At 36.1% G+C, this 25,765-nt stretch overlaps 1 protein-coding gene across 3 annotated transcripts in view; it reads left to right on the top strand.

Annotated features, from left to right (window-relative positions):
• The window catches only part of IL1RAP (interleukin 1 receptor accessory protein), a 133,712-nt gene that overhangs the window by 81,526 nt on the left and 26,421 nt on the right, over positions 1-25,765 (top strand). For all 3 annotated transcript variants that reach the window (XM_012642520.1, XM_012642529.1, XM_012642538.1), the window contains 6 exons: positions 933-1,218; positions 3,769-3,955; positions 15,065-15,230; positions 18,814-18,885; positions 21,589-21,715; positions 24,095-24,243. In XM_012642520.1, coding sequence (XP_012497974.1) covers positions 933-1,218; positions 3,769-3,955; positions 15,065-15,230; positions 18,814-18,885; positions 21,589-21,715; positions 24,095-24,243 — 987 coding nt within the window. The remainder of the gene's footprint in view (positions 1-932; positions 1,219-3,768; positions 3,956-15,064; positions 15,231-18,813; positions 18,886-21,588; positions 21,716-24,094; positions 24,244-25,765) is intronic.

Below are 25,765 nucleotides of genomic sequence, written 5' to 3'. Positions count from 1 at the left end.
TATGCCTGTATCAAAACATTACATGTACTCTATAAATATATACAACTATTATGCATCCTTAATAATTAAAAATTTTTTTAAAAAATCATAAAAGCCATTACAAATTTTATTTGACTCTCAGCCATTGAAACTCTAGCACCTTTGTTCCCCAACGCATATTTCCCCAGTGAGTACCACTGAGAACTCTTGACTTTTATAGGACCATCCTGCTGTTCAATAAGGTGGTCAGAGGACATATGTGGCTGGCCCAGACTGAGTACTGTTCAATGTAAATACATCGAATTTTGAAAATATTCTACAAAATAAAGATTGTAAATATAACGTAGCTAATTAGTTTTATTTTGACATTTTGGAGATACCAGGTTTAACAATATATATTATTAAAATTAATTTCACATGCGTCTTTTTCATTTTTCAATGTGGCAACTGGTATGTCTAAAATTACACATGTAGTTTGCATTATAATTTCTATTGGACAGTGCAGGTCTAGCCCCAAAATCAGGAGACCTAGGGAGAATTGGGAGTTCTCTCTTCCATCCACCCAAGGGTTATCTTTTCAGTTACCACTTCCTCCTTAAAACCTTCTCTGTTCCCAAGAAGTGAAGAAGCATATGATGTCTTTTTTTGGATGATACCATCCCCCATACCTTGTAGGGCTTAACAGGGTCAAGCTAACAGATCAAGTTGTTACTCAAGAGATACTCAAAGAGCAATTTAAAAAAATGAGAAGTAATTTCTTCATACCACAAGTGCCTATTATATGCAATTATTCGAGGAAGGTTACTGAAGATGACGAAAGGAGGTTCCTGGGAAAGACTGGGTATCCTGAGGTGCTGTGTTCTCTGGAGGTCTTTATTGTAAAGTGACTCATCTGCCCTTTCTCCCTTTCTCTCTCTCTCTCTCTCTCTTTTTTTTTTTTTTGATTATTCCAGAACGCTGTGATGACTGGGGACTAGATACCATGAGGCAAATCCAGGTGTTTGAAGATGAGCCAGCTCGCATCAAGTGCCCACTCTTTGAACACTTCTTGAAATATAACTACAGCACAGCCCATTCAGCTGGCCTTACTCTGATCTGGTATTGGACTAGGCAGGACCGGGACCTGGAGGAGCCAATTAACTTCCGCCTCCCTGAGAACCGCATTAGTAAGGAGAAAGATGTGCTGTGGTTCCGGCCCACCCTCCTCAATGACACTGGCAACTACACCTGCATGTTAAGGTAGCCTGACTCTTGGTGGTGGACTTCTCTCTTCCCTTTAGTTCCAGGGATTTTATCTAGAAGATTTGGGTGCTAGGAAGCTGGGGAGGGGAAGAAAACATCTATATAGAGTTTAGTAAGTTAGTTCTCAGTGGCTTAGCTGAAGTGGGCTAAAGGAGGTGTGCAGGGAGAATGATTGTGCCCCCTGAGAACATTCTTAATAGGTGGTTCCTTTTTCAGACCCTGACAAATGCCGAATTTGTCTAAAGGTGGAGGCTTGTTTATTTACCCCCTTCCCATGACATTGGTACCTGCTTACATTTATGCCTCTCCTGGAGACATCCATTTCCTACAATGAACAGGGCAGGGAGTAGAGCCCATTCATAGCTGTTATTCTTGGCATCTTTCAAAGTGTCTGGCACAGAATAGAGACTCAGGGTGCCTTTTTAGAAGACAGAATACTTGGGAGGCAGCACATGTATTCAGGACAATGCTTTTTAAATATGTCTACCAAAATTCCCCTAAGAAGCAAGAGAACACCATATCCCTGAGAATATAAAAATATGATCCAAACAGCTTATCATTACTGCAAAATTTTTTTCAAATCCACTTTTTTCTTGAAAGTTCACATAGATTTTATATTTTACTCCATAATATGCCTCGAACACCATATCCCTGAGAATATAAAAATATGATCCAAACAGCCTATCATTACCGCAAAATTTTTTCAAATCCACTTTTTGTCTTGAAAGATTATATAGATTTTATATTTTACTCCACAATATGCCTATTTTTCTTTTACTAGAGATTATTGTTGTTTTTGCTTAGGAAAAAAAAACTTCAAAAAACTGAAACTTCTCTAAAGAATAACTACTTGAAGACTTACTTACTTCTTTAATTACTTCTTACCTCCAGTCCCTTTTTAGCTACCAGGCTTTACTTTGTTTTCTAAACTCCCATCTAGATTATTTTTTTTTCTTTTAACATAATTTCCTACTATTTAATAGTTGTGCTGGTTTACTAGGACTTCAATTACAAAATAGTACAGACTGGATGGCTTAAAAAAACAAATTTATTTTCTGACAGCTTTGGAGGCCAGAAGTCCAAGATCAAGGTGTTAGCAGGATTGGTTTCATTCCCAGTGCCTCTCTTCTTGGCTTGTACATGGCCGTTTTCTCTCCATGTCTTCACATAGTCTTCCCTGCGTGTGTGTCTATGTCCTAATCTCATCTTCTTATGAGGACATCAGTCATATTGGATTAAGGCCCACCCTTATGACATCATTTTAGCTTAACTATGTCTTTAAATGGCCTATTTTCAAATCACAGTCACCTTCTAGGGTACTCTGGGTTAGGACTTCAGCATATGCATTACAGAGGGGCAATTCAGCCCATAACAATAAGTAATCCCAGATCTTTTTCCTCTCATGGATATTAACTATTCCTGGATGGAAAACTATGATTCTATTTGATATATGTAAGCTATTGTATGATCCTGTATAAAAGGACCTCTTTTCTATCATAGAAAAGCCTTTGGATCACTGTGCCCTTGGGGAGGTCTCTATAGCCTCTGACGGCCATCCTGAGGCTTTTACCTGACATTTTAATTTCACCGGAGTGGACTCTAGACTGGTATGTGGCTTCCAAGGAAGGAGCCTGAAATGCTCATGTGCCCTTTGTTTATGTTCTATCTAATACAACGTGGTGGAAGTTAAAACAAGTTATAGTCAAAAGAGCACTATGAGAAAACAGAGAAACTAGGACATCATTTCAGCTCTGCCAGTACTTAGCTGGTGACCTTAGGCGAGTCATATCCACATCTGAGAGCTTTGATATCTAATATATTCATATAACAAGAGAGTTGAGCTAGGTTACAAACCTGTATAGCACGTTACTCTACTGAATACCGTAGGAATTGTAACACAATGGTAAGTATTTGTGTATCTAAACATAGAAAAGGTACAGTAAAAATGCAATATAAAAGGTAAAAAATGGTACACCTATATAGGGCACTTATCATGAATGGAACTTGCAGGACTGGAAATTGGTCTGGGTGAGTCAGTGAGTGAGTGGTGAGTTACTGTGAAGACCTAGGATGTGACTGTACACTTTTATACTACCGGCAGCACAGTAGGTTTGTTTGTACAGGCATCACACACATGAGTAATGTGTCACACTATGATGTTACAATGGCTACATCACTAGACAACAGGAATTTTTCAGCTTCCTTATAATCTTACGGGACCACCATTACATATGTGATCTGTTGTTGACTGAAACATCATTATGTGGCATGTGACTATTTATATAAGCTCACATACACACACACACGTTTAGGATCATATCTAAAATAATACATTAATAGTAGTTAATTGTGCCTGTTTTTTTTTATTCTGTGATATTAATTGGTATAAGAAATGCCTCCATAACCTATTTAATCCTTGCATGAACTTGCACATATAAAAGATGTCTCGATATGTAGCCTGGCTTCACTTAGTTCACTTTAGTGTGGTTGCTCTTTTAAATCAAATGCAAATAAAACTACCCATCCATTGCGTATTTCTCTTTTCAGGAACACCACATATTGCAGCAAAGTTGCATTTCCCCTGGAAGTTGTTCAAAAAGACAGCTGTTTCAATTCCCCCATGAAACTCCCAGTATATAGACTGTATATAGAATATGGTATTCAGAGGATCACATGTCCAAATGTAGATGGATTTTTTCCTTCAAGTGTCAAACCTACCATCACTTGGTATATGGTAAGCGAATTAGATGACATTTTATTCTCTCTAATGGCATATAAAATGATAATAGTTATTGGCTGAGTCAAATGTATAACTGAGATGTTTCTCTTCAGGTTTTCTGATTTCTTCCTCAATAACTTTATATAATTCTTTCGCTACTTCCTCGTTTTGTACCATTTTAAAGGAAGTGGTGCAATGTGATTTGCCTCAGCCCACCATTTCTGAAATCATGTTAACTAGAATACCAGAACTACCTTATTTCTGTCAACTTCCTGTGAAACATTTTGAGAAATTTTGCTCATTTCTACTCACTGCTTGGTGGAGTCAGAAGCTGCTAATTCATGTGGTGAATTTCAACTCTTGATTAGTCAGTATTATATTTTATTATTTATGTCTTGTTTCTTGTTTGCCCTCATTTGTGAGCACTGTCCATCTGTGGGCTCTCCAGCATCTGAGGGATTTGGAAAGTGTTTAATCAAAAAATGGAAATGTTGGAAGGTGGCACTTGTAGCAGCAGCATAACTTTTGAATTGCTTCAAATATTCACATAAACCAAAGGGAAAAAACCCATGGACAGAATTTACAACAAAACTCAGTGACAAGTTATCCATAAGAACCACTTCGATAAAGACTGTGAGACAAACCACCAACAGCCTTAAGACCCATATGGAGTCAATGTTTGTAGGGAAGGGAACAGATGGAAGTAATGTGGTGTCTGTCAGACTTGAGAACAGAAGAACTCTGAAACAGCCAACAGGTACTCACTGGAAAGCATGATGAGCCACTTTGAGAACAGCAGCTGAAAATGGGAGGGGTTTTGCTCTCTAATAGAAAGTGAGTGCAAGAAACCTGTAGTAAGATGTTTGGAAAGGGTTGGAGCAGTTCAAGGGTCTCCCAACTCTAAAAAATGACAAGCCATGTTGAGGAGAATCTGTGGGAGTGTAATCAAAAGTGAACTGGATCAGAACATATAGGAAGGAAAGAGAATGACTGTCTAAAAATGGAGGAGGGGAACAGAGTCAAGACATCGCAAGACCAAGCCACCACAGTTTTAAAGAGGGATCTCTGTGCAGTTAGAAAATCCTGCCACAGTTTAAAGTTCAGAAAAAATTACTATTCCAAAAATGAGTTAAAAGATATTTAAAATGAAACAAGATGTGAAATAATAACATAAATATTATAAAAGTTCAGAAGTTCTATGTATTTTATAACTCAGTAAAAACTTAGAAGAAAATAAATTGTTTCAGAAAAGAAGCTAAACTAAGAGGAACATAACAGAAAGAAAATCACAGTATATAATACCTTAAGATCAATAGAAGGTGGAAAGGAGAAAAATTGTAAAAATCAAAAATAAATGATGAATACAATAAGCAATTTAGAATGGCCACACAAATATCAGATACAGTAGACTTTAAGACAGTGAGGATTACCAGAAATAAAGAGTACATTTCAAAATAATAAAAGAAACACTTCATCAGGAAAACATACAAGTAAGAAAAATTTATGTACCTAGTAACAATGATTCAAAGTACATGAAGCAAAAGTTGACAGAGTTCAAGGGAGAAATAGATAATTCCACAATCACAGTTGAAAATTTTAAATTCTGACTCTGTTTGAGTTGTTAATGAAACAACTTAGGAGCCACCTTGAAGAGTCTTCTATTGGCCAAAGGTGAACAATTGGAACCTAAAAAGATATAGTAATTGAAATAGTTTGAATCCTGTGAAATAAGTTTAAATTCTTATGTTCATAATGATATTTTAAAAAAATGTAATTAGTAACATTTGGATGATGATAGGAAATCAACTCATTATCTTGAAAATTGGTAGAGGGAAATAATCAAGTATTCATTCTAGAATTTTTTAGAAGAAATGTAATGTTGGGTAATGAAGTAGTACAGAGAAGTATGTTTCTATCAAAGTATTCCTGGTAATAAGTGAAAGATAAATGATCCAATTAGAATATCATCACCTTGCAACTCTCAATAGATTAATAAATCTAAGCATTAAGCATTAATGACTGCTAACACCATAAGATGAGAAACCACCAGACATGTTTCTTTTGATGAAAGAACACATTATTACCTATAATCTTGCCAAATGGATTAAATCTGAGTCTGATCGAGCCTTTGGATCCCACTGCCATTTTGCAAGAACTATCGAGAACTTAGGAATATATTGAACTGCACCATGAATTTGCAATCAGCAAAATCCAGACTATATGAAACTCTACAAGCCTGATGTGCTGGGTTCTTCAACAGACAAATTGTAAGGGGAAAAGAAGACACAGAGTGGGAATATATAGATTAAAGGAAACACAGAAGACATTTAAAAAGTGTAGGAGCCTATAGCATCTAAACATGCACATTTAGGTGATAAAATTATACGTGAAAATAAAGAAGTGATTTTTCTATAACAGTATAGATAGCAACTACTGTGGGACTAGTAAATAGGTGTAATTGACATGGGGCATGTGGAAAGCCTTCCAAGGGTGCTTGGCAAAATTCCTGGACCTGAGTGTTGATTACGAAGCTGTTTGCTTTGTAATAACTCATTAATTCATACATGTTTTGAGTGTTTTTTATATATCTTTTGTTTTACAATAAAATGGCTAAAAGGGAGAGAGAGGGAAGAGGGGAGGGAGGAAGAAAGAGAGAGAGACATTTTAAGAAATTTAACACCCAGTTGCAATGTATTATGGACTTTAGTCAGATCATGTTTCTTTCAAATAACCATAAAATAAATTATGAGCTGGGCAAGGTGGCTCACACCTGTAATTGTAGTACTCTGGGAGGCCAAGGTGGGAAGATCGCTCAAGGTCAGGAGTTGGAAACCAGCCTGAGCAAAAGTGAGACCCCATCTCTACTGAAAACAGAAAAAATTATCAGAGTGACAGATAGAGACTCTGTCTCAAAACAAACAAACAAAAAACAAATTATGAAAAGATCAGAGAATTCTGAACATAGAATAGTGATACCAATGAATTATGACTTTTTAAACTTGACAATGGTACTGTAGATATGCTTACAGATATTGTCTTATTATTGAGAGATATGCATAGAAATGATACCTGAGGTAGTAAGGGGCTCATTGTTCTCTATGTGGTTGTAATTTTCCATAGTAAAAAGCGTAAAAGATGATTAAAAGAATAACATTAACAGTTTTACACAAATAAGTGTAATATATTTACCAGTTAAAAAATTATGTTTATTTACCTTTCAATCAAGGTCTCTAACCTTTAACCTTATTTGTTTTTTAGTTGTATTCCCATACACGTCCTAACGTTGCCTCTTCTCCTTTTTCCTCATGCATTTCCTCTGAAATGCCCTTCTTCTTTAGAACAGATCAAATTCTACCGTCTTCATTAATTGTTCTTTGTTCCCTCCAACTGGAGATCATTTTTCCCTCATATACTTATATTTATTTATGCCAGTTGCCAGTGTCAATATCACTTTTTGCTGCTTTTTTTTTTTTTTTTTTTTTTGAGACAGTGTCACATTATATTGCCTGGGCTAGAGTGCAGTGGCATCATCATAGCTCACTACAACCTCAAACTCCTGGGCTCAAGCGATCCTTGTGCCTCAGCTTCCCGAGTAGCTGGGACTACAAGCGTGCACCACCATGCCTGGCTAATTGTTTTAATTTTTTTTTTATTTTTTGTAGAGACAGGTTTTCTCTATGTTGCTCAGGCTGTTCTCGAACTCCTGGCCATGAGCAATTCTCCCACCTTGGCCTACCAAATTGCTGGGATTACAGATGTGAGCCATCACCCTGGGATTTGCCTTTTTTAAAATAGTCATTCATTCATGTATACATCCAATATAAAGACAGTCCCAGATTTATGATGGTTCAATTTAAGATTTTCAACTTTATCCTGAGTTTATTGGGACTAAACCCATGTTAACTCGAGTAGCTCCTTATGACATACGATGGAGTTATGGTTTTTACTGGATACGTATCACTCTCACAACATCATAAAGTCAAAAATCTTAAGTCAAATCATTGTTAACTTGGGGAACATCTGCTATGTTGCATTTTCAAGTTACGATATTTTTGACTTACAATGAGTTTATCAGCACGTAGCCCTATCATAAGTTAAGGAGCTTCTGCATACCAGTTGAAGATCAGCCATGTTCAATGAAATATGCCTGGGGGTTGGGGGAACACTGTAATGAATGAAATATATGCCCAGCTCTATGTAGTCCCAAAGGAGCTCACAATTTGATACAGATAAGTTTATGAATAAGAATTTTTATTATTATCAAAATGTAGAATTCTAAGTTCCACAAGAGTGACAAAAAGAAATTACTGTTGGTTTTAAGAAAAGGAAGAGATTTACATACATGTACTATATGAGACTGCCTATTTCTTGAGGGCAAAGTTATGCTATATCCATGTTTGTATCTCCAGTGATTCCTAAATCTCTGGTTTTTCCAACAGGATGAATGATAGTACATTTATTACATTATTAACAAAGGTATGAAATAGCAAAGGAGGAACAGATTTGGGGAGTAAGTAGTGGATTTGGGCAATGTCATGTTAAGTTAGAGGTGCCCATGAGACATGTAGGTGGCACGTGGCAGTGCAGTGACTAGCAGGTAGTGGTTGCATGTATGTGAATCTGGAGCTTGGGAGAAAAAGCAAAGCTGGAGACAGAGAATAGGATTTATCTGTGTGGTAGTTGAAGCTCTGAAGAAGACCAAGTAGAGTGAGAAGAGACATTGGCTAAGGTTAAACTCTGGAGAGACTGTTCATGGGGTAAATGGAGGTATAAAGCCTGGGAAGGAGACTGAGAAACAGTCATAGCTGTAAAACCATTGCCAAGGCTGATATCCAACTATGCACAGGGAGCTAAAAAGGGCAACCAGCAACCAGCCATCCTTTTTATTCTCTGGTTATAAAAAGGTTGCTACAAATGTCTGGTATACTGCTTACTGCTTTTTATTTCACTACCTTTGGGTAATCAACTGACACCTTTGATCATAAGAGTTTTTCCATCTGGGAAACAAAACCCAGATACTCAGTGGCTGCATCCTCCTCTCTCTGTGCAGCAGGGCTAACATCGCTTTTTATTTTCTGCCTCCTGCAGTCATTCCCGAGCATCTACCCAGGCATCTTGGCTCCTCTACAGCAGTTGTCTTTGTTGTTGTTATCAACTGAAGTCCCTACCTTGATATTGGAGAAGTGTTCTCTTTTAGTAATACAAATATGTCTATAAGGTTAAAAGACAAATTGATAAAAATCAGTTTCAGTAAATTTGCTTTCCTGTTATCTGAAAGATAAAGGCTGTTGAGTTGAAAAAAGGAAGAGGAAACGAACATTTCTTACATCTTACTAGTTACAAGGTAGCATGCTTGGTACTTTATGTATTATCATATGTAAAATTCATCACAACTCTACAAGGTAGATATTATCTTTTAACAGATTAGGAAATGGAGGCTTTGAGAGGAAAACAATAACAGCTAACATTTGTTGAACACAGGTATTGTTCCAAATACTGTATTCCACTTAATTCTCTCTACAGCTTTACGAAGTGGGCTCATTCATTTCCTCCATTTTATAGTTGAGGAAACCAAGGTATAGAGTGGTCGAGAGATATTCTCAAGGTCACAGGGCTGGAAGCTAAGATTCAATCCTATGCAATCTGTGTCAAGAACTCACACTTTTTACATTGGCTTATATCATTTACACAAAACAATCCAGCTGCTAATGGGAGCGTCTGGGATTTCAGGCCAGTTCCTTTTGGTTCTAAAGCCTGTACTCTTCAGGGCTGATGTGGAAAGGGTGGCCCAGTCTTTACTTTGGGCCTTAGGATACATTATCTTTGAAGACATTATTGGGTTGTGGGCTGGACTGTGGGACTTAGGGAAACCTGTGGATAGAGGGCCCTGGGAAATCAGAGGGGTCTCAAATTGAGATTAAAGGAAGCATAGAACCAAATGTTTTTATTTCTGTATTGCAGAGGAAATGGGGCACCATTGCATTTTCCTCCTCTATATGCCTCCTCTTCTTCTCTCCTCCTCTTCTTGTCTCTTCCTCTTTTCTGTATGGCAGGTTTTCTTTAATTTAGGACCCAGAATTCACAGTTCCCTAATTCAGCAATCTTGTGAGTTAAATTGATGTTCAGTAAATGTTTGTTGAGTAAGCCAGGTTTTGTAATTAGTCTGAAAAGCAAACCATGGTTTGTAAGTTATTTACTGAATTTCAAATGGCCAACTTATAAAAGAACTTCTGGATACTGCCTTTTTATTCACATAGGGACCTGCAAATATAGAGAGTAAAGAAACAAGTAATGTGACCCTTTTGTTGTTGTTTTTTTCACTATTTTTATTAGATTTATGTAGAGACCTGAGCTTTAAATGAAGGCAAGCCATTCTAACTTTCATATTGCTGTATTAGTTCTCTTCCTTGTAGTTGGATATTTAAAATTTTATTTTTTAGAGACACTTATAAAAGCATAGGCAATTTCCCCTTCTCGTAGAGGACCAGAGGAACCACTTTATTGGAAGTTTTAGATATGACATTTATTACAGCTGCTGAAATACTCTCAACTGCTGTTTATCAGAATAGATATCATTCTGGATAAAAATTTGAAAAAAGCTGGTGGTCTGTGTACCCATTGTGATCATTAAAATGAGTATATTACCTCCACTTCTAATTTTTAGTTTGAAATTAATCAGAATTGGTCAGATATTATTTATAAATCTCATTCAGAAAATAGGAAAATCCTTGATTTTCTGATAAAGTCCCAACAGGAAAGAACATTTCAAAAAAAGTGCCAGCCTTGGCCTTCTTGTTGGCCATAGCACATATTGTTGGGAAGTTAGTCTAGGGTATATGTAGTAGACATTATTTTTTAAAGGCCTGCTTCAGTTTGACCTGACAACTTAGTTAGGTTGGTTCTTAATCTTTTTCTCTTTCCTAGCCTCCCTATATATTGGTTTTTAACCCTTAGTATGAAGGGAGTGTGTATCATATTTTCTTTCAGAGATATACACATATCATCCCATATATGCATATACATAAAACATTTTACATATAGTTTCAAGACTTCTGAGGACCCAAAATTCATCATTTAAACTGACAGCCAAATTCAAATAGCTGTGAAGCCTGAGGCCATATCAGGCCATACAGATTCACCCATTTTGTACCTTGATAGCACTTAATTCATATCTCTGTTACTATAGTGATTTTATTTCTCTCTTCTGTGTTACATAGTGAGCACTCATACACTCTACCCCCACCTCTCTCTCTCTCTCTCTCTCACTATCTTTTTCTTTCCCTTGAATATCAAACACACAGCATAAAACTGAGCCTATATATATTGTATTTAGGAAATGATTAAATAATTGAATGAATTAAACTGTACTGTAAAATTCCAGAAAATAAGTGTCATTTCTGTTTTTTATTGGCTCTTGTGTGCCCAGCGCCTAACATAGTGCTTGGCACATAGGAGGGACTTTATAAATATGTGTTGTGTAAACATTGGATAATCTAGTTCTGTTCATTGGAAGTGACTGGTTTATCAAACTCTTTTGAGACTTTGTGACAAAGTATAATGTATTTTATACCAACTTAGTCTTGAATGCAAAAACTTTAGTAGATTCTTCTGTTTAGACTTTGTATCTCAGATAAACTCTTTGTATGCTTCCTCCTCCTTTCCATATCCATCCTACAACCTACCATGTCTTATATTCCAAATACTCATATACTCCATGAGTTGTGAACTCCATGTCTTGTGTCTTAGTTTCTCTCATTCACATCTTTGATCATGCAACACAAATATATTGAGCATTTACCATGCACCAAGTATTGGGCAAGTTGCTGGCTGTGCAAATACGGAACTCATCCACCCCCATTGGTTCCATAGGAGTTAATTTTCTAAGGGAGGAGCTCTACATGAAAATAGAACATGTAATGAAGTAATTTCAGTAATGGCAGGGTGGGGAAACTGCTATGAGAGTACAGGTGGATTCTTCATATTATTTCCTGTGCCCAAAGTGTTTCTTTCCCATGTGTTCCTTCCTTCTCAATAGCTGTTAATATTCTACTTGTCCTTTAAGATCCAGCCCAAATATTCCTTCTTCACTAAATTTTTCTAAATGTTTTCTGTTTGATCTTCTTCCATACTTCCCTGCCCCTATATGCCTTTTACTATATTTGTTGCAATCCCTCACTAAACCGTGAATACCTATAAGTGAGGAACTGTGTTTTTTCCATTTCTGTGCCTTCGCACAGTTCTTTACACATCGTATGTTTCTTGAATGGAAACACTTGTTCTTACTGTGGTGATGTTCCTCCACCCACAACCCTCCCCTCCCCACATGATTCATTTCAGCTGCAGGATCTCAAAGTCATTTCTTGTGTTGCTCTTCACCTACATGCTGTGGTCAGTTGCCACAGCAACTATTGCATGATTGAAAAATCGCTTTTCTACTTAACTTCTGTCTTTTGAGAATGAGGAACTGATGGGTCAACTGGAAGGATTGTTTGTCTTCTAATTAGACAAATGTCTGCTTCATTGTGGAAATTCACTTATTTTGAACTCATTTCTTGTCTTTGGAAACATGTTTTCTGTTCTTTGGGTATTCAAATCATTGTTCATAGCTTGTTTTCTTCTGGATTCCAAACAAATGGTTTTGAAATCATTCTAAAATTTACAGAATTTATTTTTAAGAATAGTTTATTATGTTTCAAAATATCCTGTGTGTTTCAGGTGCATGTGCCGAAGGGTCTAGAGATGGAGTGGCTTATAAGAAAAAGAGAGCACTAACCTGATGCTACAAGCTAAAATTAATGGGGATTTATAGTTCAACAATGCCCCGAAATTACCCACATCACACATATTACTTAGAATGTAAAATATTTCCTTCATTTCCTTTTCTAAAATATTTTAGGTCTAATAGCTTTGAAACAGCTATAAAAAGTTCATTTTAACACATTCTTAAAAAATGCTATTGACAAGTTCAGTAATAATAATTTGCTTCTCATCCCCAAAAGTCTGATTTTCCAGTTTCCACTGATTATAGTCTGATTTAAGTGATAAATCTATACACAGTCTTAATGCCTGGGTTGGCTCCAGGCATGGCATAGATGCAGGCCCCCTGTATAGGATGAGGAGAGTGTCAGGTGAAATTAAAAGCAAGGGCTTTAAAACAAGTAGATCTAGGTTCAACTTCTAGCTTCAATACTGCCTAATGCTATGATCTTTACCTTTAAGTAAATTTTTAGGCCTTTTTTTCTCATCTATAAAATGAAAATAAGAGCATTACAAACTTTGCACATTTAGAACAAGGATCAGATAATAGAGTACACATTAAGTGCATGTCTCAGTATAATTTTTATAGCTTCACCTCACCACTGAGGAGAGATGTTCATTCTTAGTTAAGGAGCTAGAGAAAGAACTTTATCCAGCCATCTGGAAAACAGTTCCAGCTCTGTATGTGTTATCTAGAGTAAGTTTTATCTGTCTGTCTCATTTTTTCCATGTATAAAACTAGAACATATTTACTCTTATCTGTCTACACAGATATTTAAGAACAGCTAAGCTAATAAATGAGGAGAAAAAAAATCTTTGAACTATTTAAATTAAAGATGTGATAAAAATTAAATAGATTTCTAACGATATTATAATTTAAACTAAGTCAGACATAAACTTATTATAAGAGTACAGGCCTTTGTGGCCTTCTCCTTTGTGATAACCTAAGGGTATTGAAATCTTTTGCTGAGGTGACAAGTGTCGAGAAGAACTGCTTATCCAAGCAGGAGAAATTGCATTAAGAATGTTACTTACCTAAGCTTGATGATCTTTTCCGTGAAATAAAAGTTCAGTGCTGTTCTTAAAAGATATACTTCCTATGACAAAGAATTACAAAATGTGCCTCTTAATGTAACTGTCATATTTCACTTGACCTTAGCCAAAAGGCCAAGAAGGGATTACTGTCATATTTCAAAATGCACACTCCAGAAATCGAAGTAAGAAAACTTCAAGTATACAAAAATTAAATGTATGAATACAGAAAATTGAGAGTACAACTCAGTGATAGGCTAAAAGATTTTTAAAGATTTAGAGGGCCTCTAGGTAACCTAATCCTTTTTGTCATAAGTAAATTATTGATGTCTAAAAGAAAAAGAAAAAATTTTATCTAAGAGTAAATGTTCAACATATATTTTTGTCACATATGATGTATTGATTTTTTTTCTCTAAAATAAAAATATATAGTGAGAAAGCCAATTAGTAAGGCTGAGAGGTCCAAAACAGGATTATAGTTATGGTAAATGATAGTTCAACCTCAAAATTTTAAAGTCAACAGTTATATGAAAATACTAATTAGGAGCAAAAATAAACTCTTAGCTCTTGATAAGGCTCATAAAACATCTTATATTTTTAGACTCTGGAGTCTGTAGTACTCAATTATACAAATGAGATGAAGTAGAAGAAAAACACAAAAAAGTTTAGAAATGACTGATAAAACATTTCAATAGGATGATGAAGAATGCCAAATCAGACATCTAAATTGGTGCCTGGTTTATCAGACAGAGGAACTAGATTCCTTAATTAATATAGGGTATCCCAAAAGTTGCCATACATAGGGAAAGTGGGAAATTATACCTAAATGTACCTTTATTTACAAAATATTCATTACAAAATCTCACAAAGTTTTTCCTTTATATGGAGACTTTTAGGACACCTGTATGATGAGTGGAGAAATGTAGAAAAAGGAAAAATAATTGTTTTCTAAATAGCAGGGCTTACAGTTGTTCAAGTTTCCTTAGTCATTATTCCAAAAACTTTAACTTTGTGTCATTATCAAGGGATAATGGGATTATCAGAATTTGAATACTGGATCCTGAGACAGTAAGTCTGTGCTTTTGAAGTCATATCTTAATAGTTTATAATTTTAATTTCTCTTATGCAGAAAAGATAATGGTATTTATTTCATTTATTCTTTCCAGAAACATTGTCAAATACTTGACCAAAATAATTTTGTAAAAAAATGCAGCATAGATATTTAGATGTTCTGTGCAAAATTAGATGTGAGTGTGCATGTGTTTGTATATTTTCTATGCATGTATCTAAGCAGCAGACATCTTTATTGATTTATTTATTTTTTACTTTTTCTAGGGCTGTAATAAAATACAGAATTTTAATAATGTAATACCTGAAGGTATGAACTTGAGTTTTCTCATTGCCTTAATTTCAAATAATGGAAATTACACATGTGTTGTTACATATCCAGAAAACGGACGTACCTTCCATCTCACCAGGACTCTGACTGTGAAGGTGGTAGGTAAGCATGATTTGCATTAAGTACACACAATAGAAATGCAATAATCTTGTTCTGGCTCTAATGGTTTATTATACAAAAGTACGTAAACTCTAAAAGGAAAGAGACTTATGTTTTCTATTCCCAGCACTATTCCCAGCACCCTCAACAACTCCATGTACATGGTAAGCATTCAGTAACTGTAGATCAACTGAATGAATATGTGAATGAATGACATAAAGGCAGTTTGGGGAATAAAAAGAGTACGAGATAGATCTGTGTTCAAATTTTATCACTGCCATTTATTAGCAATATGACTTTGATCAAAGTCTCAGTGTCCTTATCTGTACTCTGAGACTAAGGCTACCTAACATTTAGGATAACTGAGAATATTAGAGATAATATTCATACTGCACTAATGTAGTTTCAGGTAAGCAATAGAGACTCCATGAAGAATAGTTAATAACATTGTCAAAAAAGTGTATTACTTGGATTAAGTAAACTCTATTTTTCTGTGTACTGAAGCTGCTATAGCTACTGCTGAAGGTGTTCGCTGGCAGTGTTCGCCTTTACTTTGCGCTGAAAGAACGGGGGCAAGAAACTAGGAATGTGGAAAGGGCAATGCCTGGACAGAGATGACAGGCACCTAGCAAACCCAGAAATCAAGAGAACTGGCATCAGGATGTGTGGCTTTGGGGAGTGAGCCCTAAATACCACTGTGCGCACTATGTTAAAAATGATAGTATATCTGAGTAATAATTTGTCAGACCCCATCTTTTAATAGATGGAAACAGTGAGGCCCACTGGAGAGGAAATAACCTGTGTAGAGACACTCCCTGAGTTAGTGGAAGAATTAATTCTCAATCCAAGATCTCTGGTTCAGGGCTTTTTCTACTAGTCTGACACCAGATTCAGTGTAAATTACAAAAACAAAAACAGAAACAGCTTGTCTTGTATTATCCTGGATAAAGCTGGAACCCATTCTACTAAGTGAAGTATCCCAAGAATGGAAAAATAAGCACCACATGTACTCACCAGCAAATTGGTTTCCCTGATCAACACATAAGTGGACATATAGGAATAACATTTATCAGGCGTCAGGCAGATGGGAGCCGGGAAGAGGGGATGGGTATATACAGACATAATGAGTGCAATGCGCACCATCTGGGGGATGGACACGTTTGAAGCTCTGACTGGGGTGGGGGAAGGGAACAGCAATGTAACCTAAACATTTGTACCTCCATAATATGCAGAAATAGAAAAAAACCAGAAACAAAGAAAACATCACAAAAACATTAAAAAAAAAAAAAACACTTGAACATGGTGTAAATAAAATTCAAATCAATTTTGTAATGACTTCTTACTTTCCAAATAATGCCAAGTTGGGGTTTAATTCAGAAGAAAAATACCAAACTAAATTTAGAACTTAACAAGAATAGATTTTAGAAATGAAACAAATAATCTAACCTATGTTCATCTTGGCAGTTGTTTCTAATATGTATACTTAAATGTATCCATTTTTGGAAAGCTGGGAACAAGTGTACTTGGTCACTAATTTATAGATATAAAAGTTGGCAGAAACAGATGGAAGTTGGGAGGTTCTTTCCAACTTTCAAGCAACCCAAGTTTACTTTTTAGAGCTGCAAAATATTGAGTACTTATTATATACCAGTAGTGGATGCTTTAATATATATATTACATAATTTATTCCTCATAATGAAACTGTAATGTGAGTTTTAATTATTCCTAAAAAAACCCTTCAAGATATTTGTATTTTAATTTATGAGTATAGAATGTTATAAAGAGCAGCAGTCTCATAAATGAACATTCATCTGAAAAATAGACATCAGGTAGACTAATTAGTGCTGGCCTTAAAATTGTAATTTTGAGTTTTCCATTTACCTTTACATTCCTTTAAAACTTACTTAACCAGGTCCCAGACTAGAGATTTTGGGCATATTGAGGAGAAATATAGACAGAAGGAACAACTGATTAAGACATGAAAGCAATTAGTATAAGAAGTCTAAATTTCCTATAAGGTACACACTACATGCTAGGGTTGGCCATCATTCCTATTTTTTTTACCAAGCTTAAAAATGAAGCTTTGTGTCTGAAAGTTCTAATAAGCTCAGAAGGTGGTGGTGGTTGTAACATTATTTCATTTAGAAAGTATAAAAATACATTTTGTTTTGAAGCTAGGCAGTAAACTGGAATAGCAACTACACCCCTTAGAATACAGCAGTTGTGCCCTTCCCTTGACATTCCTTTGTTGTTTCTTTAGAATCTTAATTGTTTTCTTATATTGAGCGATTAAATAATAGACTTGTTAAGAAAAAAATGAAACTGTCACCAAAATTTTAAAATAAAGTTTTTTAAAAAATTAAAAAAAAGAAAAAGAAGTCTATCCCATGTAAGCTTTAGAAAGCAAGAACACTGGTTAAACAATCTATCCTGAAACATGGAGGATACTCAATTATGTTTTATTTGTTTCTTTGTAAAGGAAAAACTGTTTTTCTATGCTCCCAACACTTCTGTCACCAAATGTGTGGCTTTTTTATACCAGGCAATTCTCCAATTTTCTGAGGACACCAACTGTGTATCCTCCGATTTATTTCAATTTGACACTAACTGCCTGGAGTTAGCACAGACCACACAGGTTAAGGGCTCAGTCCCACAAGTCTGCCCTACTCCCCACTTCAGATGCCATGTGGGTCCCCAGGTTACCCACACTTCTGTCTGACTTGGCTACAAATTGAGGGTTTCTACCACTTCCTCTTGAGTTTCTGTGACTTGCTATAGTAGCTCACAAAACTCAGGGAAACACTTTACTTATACTTAACAGTTTGTTATAAAGGATATTGTCAGGGCTTCAAATGAACAGCCAGGTGAAGAGTTACACAGGGGGAGGTCTGGAAGAGTCCTGACTGCAGGGGCGTATGTTCCTGTGGAGTTGAGGTGCTCCGCCCTCCCTGCACCTGGATGTCTTCACTCACCCAGAAGCTCTGCTAAACTCATTGTTTAGGGGCTTTTTATGGAGGTTCCATTACGTAGGCTTGACTGAGTAAATCATTGGCCATTGGTGATGAATTCAGTCTTTGCCTTTTCTCCCCTACCTGGAAGTTTGGGGGTGTGGCTGAAAGTCTCAGCCTTTTAATCATGTCTTGGTCTTTCTGGCTACCAACCCTCATCCTGAAGCTATATAGCGACCTCACCACTAGCCATCAAATTATCATATAAAAAAACACTTCATTCATTATTCCAGAGATTCCAAGGGTTTTAAAAGCTCATGTGCTTGGAATTTGGGACTGAGACCAAATATTATAACAAAAGATGTTCCTATTACCCATATCACTCAGGAAATTATTAATACAAGGGTTTTAGGAACCTGTGTCAGAAACTGCAGGCAGAGACCAAATATATATATTTCCTATCATGTTATGTTTTCTTTGCTTGTTTTGAATGATTGAGTATATGTTAGACTATGGGCTTTCTTAAGAAAAATTGACAAACTATGCCAGGAAACTGGGCGATTGTTCATGGAAGAGCAGATTGTTGAGTAAGGCTATATAATTTAACAGCATCTCCCTTTATTTCCTCTCTACCACAGGCTCCCCAAAAGATGCAATGCCTCCCCAGATCCATTCACCCAATGATCATGTGGTCTATGAGAAAGAACCAGGTAACTATAGCTGAGTCTCCAGATTTCATTTAGATTCTCTTAATTATAAGGAATAAAATGTCACTTAAGTTAGTGCAAGAGAATAGAAGACTATTGTAAAGAAGCATATGAATTGAAACTGAAATATTTTCAGAAACCAAGACAGCTGTAGGGATCAGTTACTTCATCGATCTCATGGCCAGCTCAGGAATGTTTTGCTTCTCATTCAGCATCTGCTCCCTTTTTCCTCTGGTAGCAGTCTTCCTCTGCTGATTAGTGATTTCTCTTTGATGCAATCTTTAGTATGTAACAAGGCTTTGGTGTGCCTAGGCTGCAACATAACCACAAGCTTCTTCTCCTCTATTAAAGGGCAGGGGCTGGAGCTTGGAGGCAGGACTGGGTATATAATAGATAACAACTGATAAAACTGGTGTATCTTGATTCAGAACACTCTTGAATGTTTGATATGGCTCTCTGGGTCTCCTTTCAGTTTTCATAGTTTTTCATTTTAGACACAAATTATTTATAACTGATCAGATAAGGGATTTGTTGTTCTCATTCAAAGCCTCCCACAGTCAGGTGAATGGAAATCCATAGAAAATTTTAACATTTTCTATGTTATATCCTTTCCAATAAAGTCATTCCAAATGCAATGAGACATGTCAGCCTAAATAACAACAGAAAGAATGGCTCTACTTAAAAAAAAAAAAAAAAAAATTACATTGATTCAGTAATGAATGACAGATTACAATCCAGGAAGACTAGTGCCATGGCACCTGATTGTGGAACCACAGACGTACCTAGGAAGCAAAAGAAGGTAGGTGTTTTTAAAGGCAAAGTGAGGAAGGTTACATAGGTTGTTTTAGAAATAAATAATAACAAAGGTAGTATCAGTCCAAGATTAATAGGCAATTGCTGGGCAGACGCCCTCACAGAAGTATTCTTTGTGTAAGGTTATGCTTGCCTTTGTGCAAGGTAGTGGTTTCCAGAGAGGCCCTGTCATATGGCCTCCAGACTGACTCTCTTTTGTTCGTGTTTGGCACAAATGACTCCATTTTGATTCTGACAACCTTCACAGAAGTATAAAAGAGTATTTGTTTAAAATGTGCTAAAAATAATAGTCAGTGATCAACATAGGTGGAAAACAAAATCCAAAAAAAAAAAAAACAATTGAGTTTGTAAATGTGATTTACCTTGTCAAGAAACAGAACAGAGTAAGAGGTCTGGCAACCTCAAATGGACAGAATTTCCTAGAATTAGCTGTGGCTTTGTATAGTAACATGAATATTTTTCCTGCTGTCAGGGTAAACCCTTATTAATCACTTAAATATGTTTTGTCTATCATATTATACTTACAAAAACATTCCCAAATTCATGTTCCCTTTGTCTTCTTTGGGGACAGGAGGGGGGAGGCTTAAGAACCTCATGTTGGAAGAAGGCTAGAGTATGACCACTCAGTCAGATAAACCTAAGTTGAAATTAGGGTGATGATATAATTTATCATCTAAACACAAATACTTTTTGAGAGTGGAAACAGTCAATATTTAATAGGTAACCAGGAAAGGAGGCATAAAATAGAACTGTTCTGGGCAAATTGAAATGGAAGGTCAGTCTATGTCAAATCCTGGCCTGACACTTAGTAACGATTTTACCTAGAAATGTCACTTAACATATTTAAGCTTCAGCTTTCACATTTATAAAACACAAATTTAAAAAATATCTTGTAGTGTTTTGATAAGATTAAATAAGAACATTAATAGGTATAAATATTTGGCATAATAAGTTGTGCGAAGTTCTCAGTATGTTGCTAGTGCTTCTGCTGCTGTTGTTATTATTCCTATTTTCTGTCTAAGGATCTCCCTAGCCTCATGTTCTATCTCAGAAGGATGTTATAGCTGGGTGGGGTGGCTCATGCCTATAGTCCTAGCACTCTGGGAGGTGTAGGCGGTAGGATTACTCAAGGTCAGGAGTTTGAGACCAGCCTGAGCAAGAGTGAGACCCCGTCTCTACTAAAAATGGAAAAAACTAGCCAGTCAACTAAAAACAGAAAAAAAAATTAGCCAGGTGTGATGGCATACACCTGTAGTCCTAGCTACTTGGGAGGCTGAGGCAGGAGGATCGCTTGAGGCTGGGAGTTTGAGGTTGCTGTGGGTTGCTGTATAATCGAGGCTGATGCCACGGCACTCTAGCCCTGACAGGGCTAGAGACTCTGTCACAAACAAACAAACAAAAAAAGAAGGATATTATAGAATTTGCTATTTGTAAACCATCTTAAAATGTATTAAATGCACACTGATAGCTTGAGCGTTTTGGGACAGGACCTCCTCAGCCTGGTCTCTCAGTGGCAGTTGTCCCATTTTCCCTGGGTGAGGGAAATAACAAAGGAGACAAGCAGTATGTGGAGGTTTAGGGATAAAAAGGATATTGTCAGAGCATTTTAAAACAAATACTGTCATTTTAGAATATATTTAGATTGTATTAAAAAATGGTCACTGTGATAATTTTATATAATGTTGATGGCCTTTTTTTCTTGGTTTTGTTTGTTTGTTTTAGAATGAAACATGACACCTTACCTTGTGGTAGTCCACTAGAGAATTACTCATAAGCAGGGTTTTGGGTACATGTAACTTTTATAGCTTCTGATTAGCCATAGAGTTGGGCCCAACAACGCCATGTGAGGTTTACAAACTAATGAGTTAACTTCATATTTCTGGGTTTTTTTAGGTGAGGAGCTACTCATCCCCTGTAAAGTCTATTTTAGTTTCCTGAAGGACTCTCGCAATGAAATTTGGTGGACCATTGATGGAAAAAAGCCAGATGACATCACTATTGATGTAACCATTAATGAAAGGTATCACAGGGGCAGGCAAGGCGGTGACTAACCTTTGTTTCTCAGTCTAATGAACTCTGATGTATAATACTCAATGGAAATAAAAATTCTCATTTTTGCCTATCATTAACAAAAGTCAGCAAGATTTTCAAATCTTTGGTGGCTGCATCCCTAAGCAGGGTTATTGGACTCGCAATCTAAGGAGGGGATGCTGCCTGATGGCCATTAAAGAATTGAATTAGAATGTCCTGGGCTGGGCACCTTCATCACAGTCTGTCCATAGGGCATTCTTCTTATTGTCTTAAGCCCAGTAAGATTTACACATTTATGATACCCATTTGGAAGCAAGGGAAATAGATACCTGATGTGAATGAAAAGGCCACAGTATAGGATTGTGGGTGGATACATCAGAGCCTGTCAGTGTAGTTGTGTTCTCTTTCTCAATCCTGGAGTCTAGACCTATGTATTTATGCTTCAAATAATTATATTTGGTTTCTTGTGTTGCAGTGAGCATGTATTTCCTACCTTCCTCTTTCTTAATTCACATAACCAATATGTTACATTTATCATTAATGATTTTTAAAATATTGGCTAAGTATATTTATATCCTTCAAATTTTAAAGAATGGGTAGAAAGATAGCTTACTCTTAAAGTAACAACCCAGGTCATGTTATTCCTAAATAACCTGGATTTTTAAGGGGATTGACAGAGAGGAAAGTGTGGGTCTTTGAAGACAGAAGGTTCCTCAGTAAATGAAGTACACCATTACCAAAGAGCAATTGGTTTGCTGTAACAATTAATAAAAATTCACAGCTGAGCAACTATGTGAGCAAAGTAGTTCCAAGACCTTAAGCTTTATCACCTACGTGCAAATAGAACTTAAGCTACTTGAATTTCTAGAATTGAAAAAAATGTCATTCATATTAGTAAGCTCAGAGTTTGTGTAGAAATTGTAAAATTTCTACTGTGCATGAGGTACTTAGTCCCTAATGAGGTACATTTTATAGGGGTAACAATGATAGAGCAGACATTTGAATACAATGAGATAAATACAACTGGGAAGTATTGACTATTATGAGAGGATTTGATAGGGGATTCAGTCAGTTTTAGGGGATTAAGTAGTGCTTCTCAGATGATATAGTCCCTATATCAAGATTTGAAGAGAGAATAGAAATTAGCTATATAAGCAAATAGAAAGAATGTTCCTGGTAAAAGAAATATGTACAAGGGTCTGTAGGTCAGAGAAGCAGACAATATTCAAAGGCACAAAAGGGGCTTCCTGAAATTGGAATTCGCGTTTTGCAGAACTGATGAAAGATGTGGCTATAGGCTCAGAGGGAAAGTTACTGATCATTTTAGGGATTCTGAACATTGTGCTTCCCATCCTCATAATAATAATAAATGAAAAATAGGGAAAGTCATGTTGTTCCTTCTTGCTGCTATCAAAACACATACTCAGTGATCATAGGACAGCAGTGGAGTTAAGCTTTGACTAAATCAATCTGAGCTCTTAACCAAACTCCTCTGACTGACAGTAAGCCTAATCGAAAGGAGAACCTAGAGGGCAGGCAGCTGTAGGAGAGAGATTTTTTTCCGCTTTGAGCAAAGTAGTTCAAAAGGATTTTAAATCTTGATCTTGGACCCAAAGTACTTGATCTCTGACTCACTGAGATTTGGATATATTTAGTTTCACAAAGTTTACTTGCTCTGAGCATTTTCCTCTTTATATGTTAGGATTTAACCATGAGATTTCAGAATTTTGACCAAAATACTTGACCTGTGTTTAGAATCCAAGCTTTGACAATCACTGAAATGCATCAGCTATTCCTGTGGGATAACAATGATAATCTATATTACTATTTATTAAGCATTGTTCTAATTAATATTTATGCATTAACATACTCAATCTGAGAATTCTTGAGTAAATTAATCCATCTGATGCACTGTGGGGGCATTACTGCTTTCCTTTTCTACAAAACAGGAGCCCAAGATATAGAAAGATTAGTTACCACACCCAAAGTATATAACCAGTAAATGACAAAAACCTGGATCAAAACCCAAATCGGTCCGACCCCAGAAGCTTCTCTCTAAATTAATACAGCATCCTCTCTCAGAAGTTTAAGCAAAGGAGACCCTTTGTTTTGAAGAGAGAACTATAGTAAGAAGTCAGCATTAGGATTTGATCTAGACAAGGGGCAGTGCGTAGTATAGATGGGAAAGTATAGCACTGGAATCTTGCTACTCCCCCTTCCTGAGCACTGCTTTGCAGGCAGCACAGCTTATCAACGTTCCTTCTGCGCTCACCCGGGGTGACTCGGTGGTTGCTTCTTGTCTGATTCATGCACAGTGCACAGCCCTTGAGTCTCACAGATGCTTTGATTTGTTTCCCCCAATTTCTAGTATAAGTCACACTAGAACAGAAGATGAAACAAGAACTCAGATTTTGAGCATCAAGAAAGTTACCCCTGAGGACCTCAAGCGCACCTATGTCTGTCATGCTAGAAATGCCAAAGGGGAAGTTGACAAAGCCGCCAAGGTGAAACAGAAAGGTAATGGATGCACTCAGCGGATGAACTTGTGAAGTCCAAATGTAACATTGTGGTGAATAAGGACAATAGGAGCGATTGAGAACAAGAGAGCTCCAGCACCTAGCACATCTGACACATAATGATGAATCAATTTGAATGGACAGTCTTGAGAGAAAGTTTCCATCTGTGTAAAGATACTAAAAATATTGTTTCTGATAGTGTTAGTAGTACCTTAGTGCCCAAATGTGGATAAAAAAATTCCATACGATTATAGTAATGAGGCATAATTTTATATCTATATAATCACGAAAAATGAAAAATAAAGAAAATATTCAAACCTGCCAAGGATATAATAAAACTGATAGAGCCACAGTTTGTTGGTAAATTATAAAGACCTTTTTAGAAATCATTCATGGCAGAGTTCAAGAATGATAAAAATGGTAGGACTACCATCTGACCTAATAATTTTGGAATTTTTCCTGAACAAATAACTTCAGAAAAAGAGAATAACATATCTACCGATATTCTTAAAAGCGTTATCTGTAATAATGAAACTTTATAAATAGCAACTACCTAATTGTATATAAGTAGTTAACTAAGGTATAAAATACTTATTCTCAGAAAAATATGTAAATTTCATATATAATTTTAAACACTATGTATGAATACTCAAGCAGGTTTATAATATACCACTAGCTACAACTGCTGAAATAAAAATTATTCAAACTATGATTTAAAATGATGTAAAAATGATTTCTATGTTTATTTTACTAATTTTTATACAATAAATACAAATGTAAAACCTTGTGTGAGCTGCTGCTCCTGAGACAGACTGTGTCTAAAATTTTCTCTCACCTAATACAGAATCCCAGATAATCCCTTCAAGAATGTTTCAATGATCTGGAGAAAAATAACAATAACTTATCACACATGAAATCAGGTCATTTAGAATCATCCTGGCTCCTAATGTCAGAGCCTATATTTATATAAAAATTGAAAAAAAATAGCTCATAATTGTTCCACTTTGCAAAGGGACTTAATCCTTTTTTCAAAGCTGATAAAAAACAGAATTCGCCTCAATATTTCATTACAATTTGGAAAGTAAAGAGAAAAGGCCTTAAATGTATATGCCTCTTAAGAACTCTTAGCGGATTTGTTCAGGATAGTTCATTGCTTTTTCTGCTCGTCAGAAGCCAATGTAAAGAGAAAGCACTGAAGTACATGAAATAAGGCTATTTCCCAAAATTAGTTCCTGAGAACACTGCTAAGAATCATTATTGTACTAGAGTGTATTATTTGTACTCTAGAGTCAGATAACCCGTGTTGAAATCCTGGTTTCTGTGCGTCATAACTCTATGACCTTGGAAAAGTTACTTAATCTCTCTGAGCCTCAATTTCTTTACAGTAGGCAAAATAATACCACTACCTCATAAGGTTGTTTTAAAGCGCTCAGAACAGTTAGTGGCATATATATTAAATGCTGAATGAATGTAATTTTCATAGATGTTACTTGACAAAATCTTTTATAGTGAAATAATTATTA

The sequence above is a fragment of the Propithecus coquereli genome, unplaced genomic scaffold, assembly GCF_000956105.1.
Source record: "Propithecus coquereli isolate 6110/MARCELLA unplaced genomic scaffold, Pcoq_1.0 Scaffold10, whole genome shotgun sequence".
Classification (NCBI taxonomy): Eukaryota; Metazoa; Chordata; class Mammalia; order Primates; family Indriidae; genus Propithecus; species Propithecus coquereli.
The sequence above is the reverse complement of the archived record's forward strand: the minus strand, read 5'-3'. Positions and strand labels throughout refer to the sequence as shown.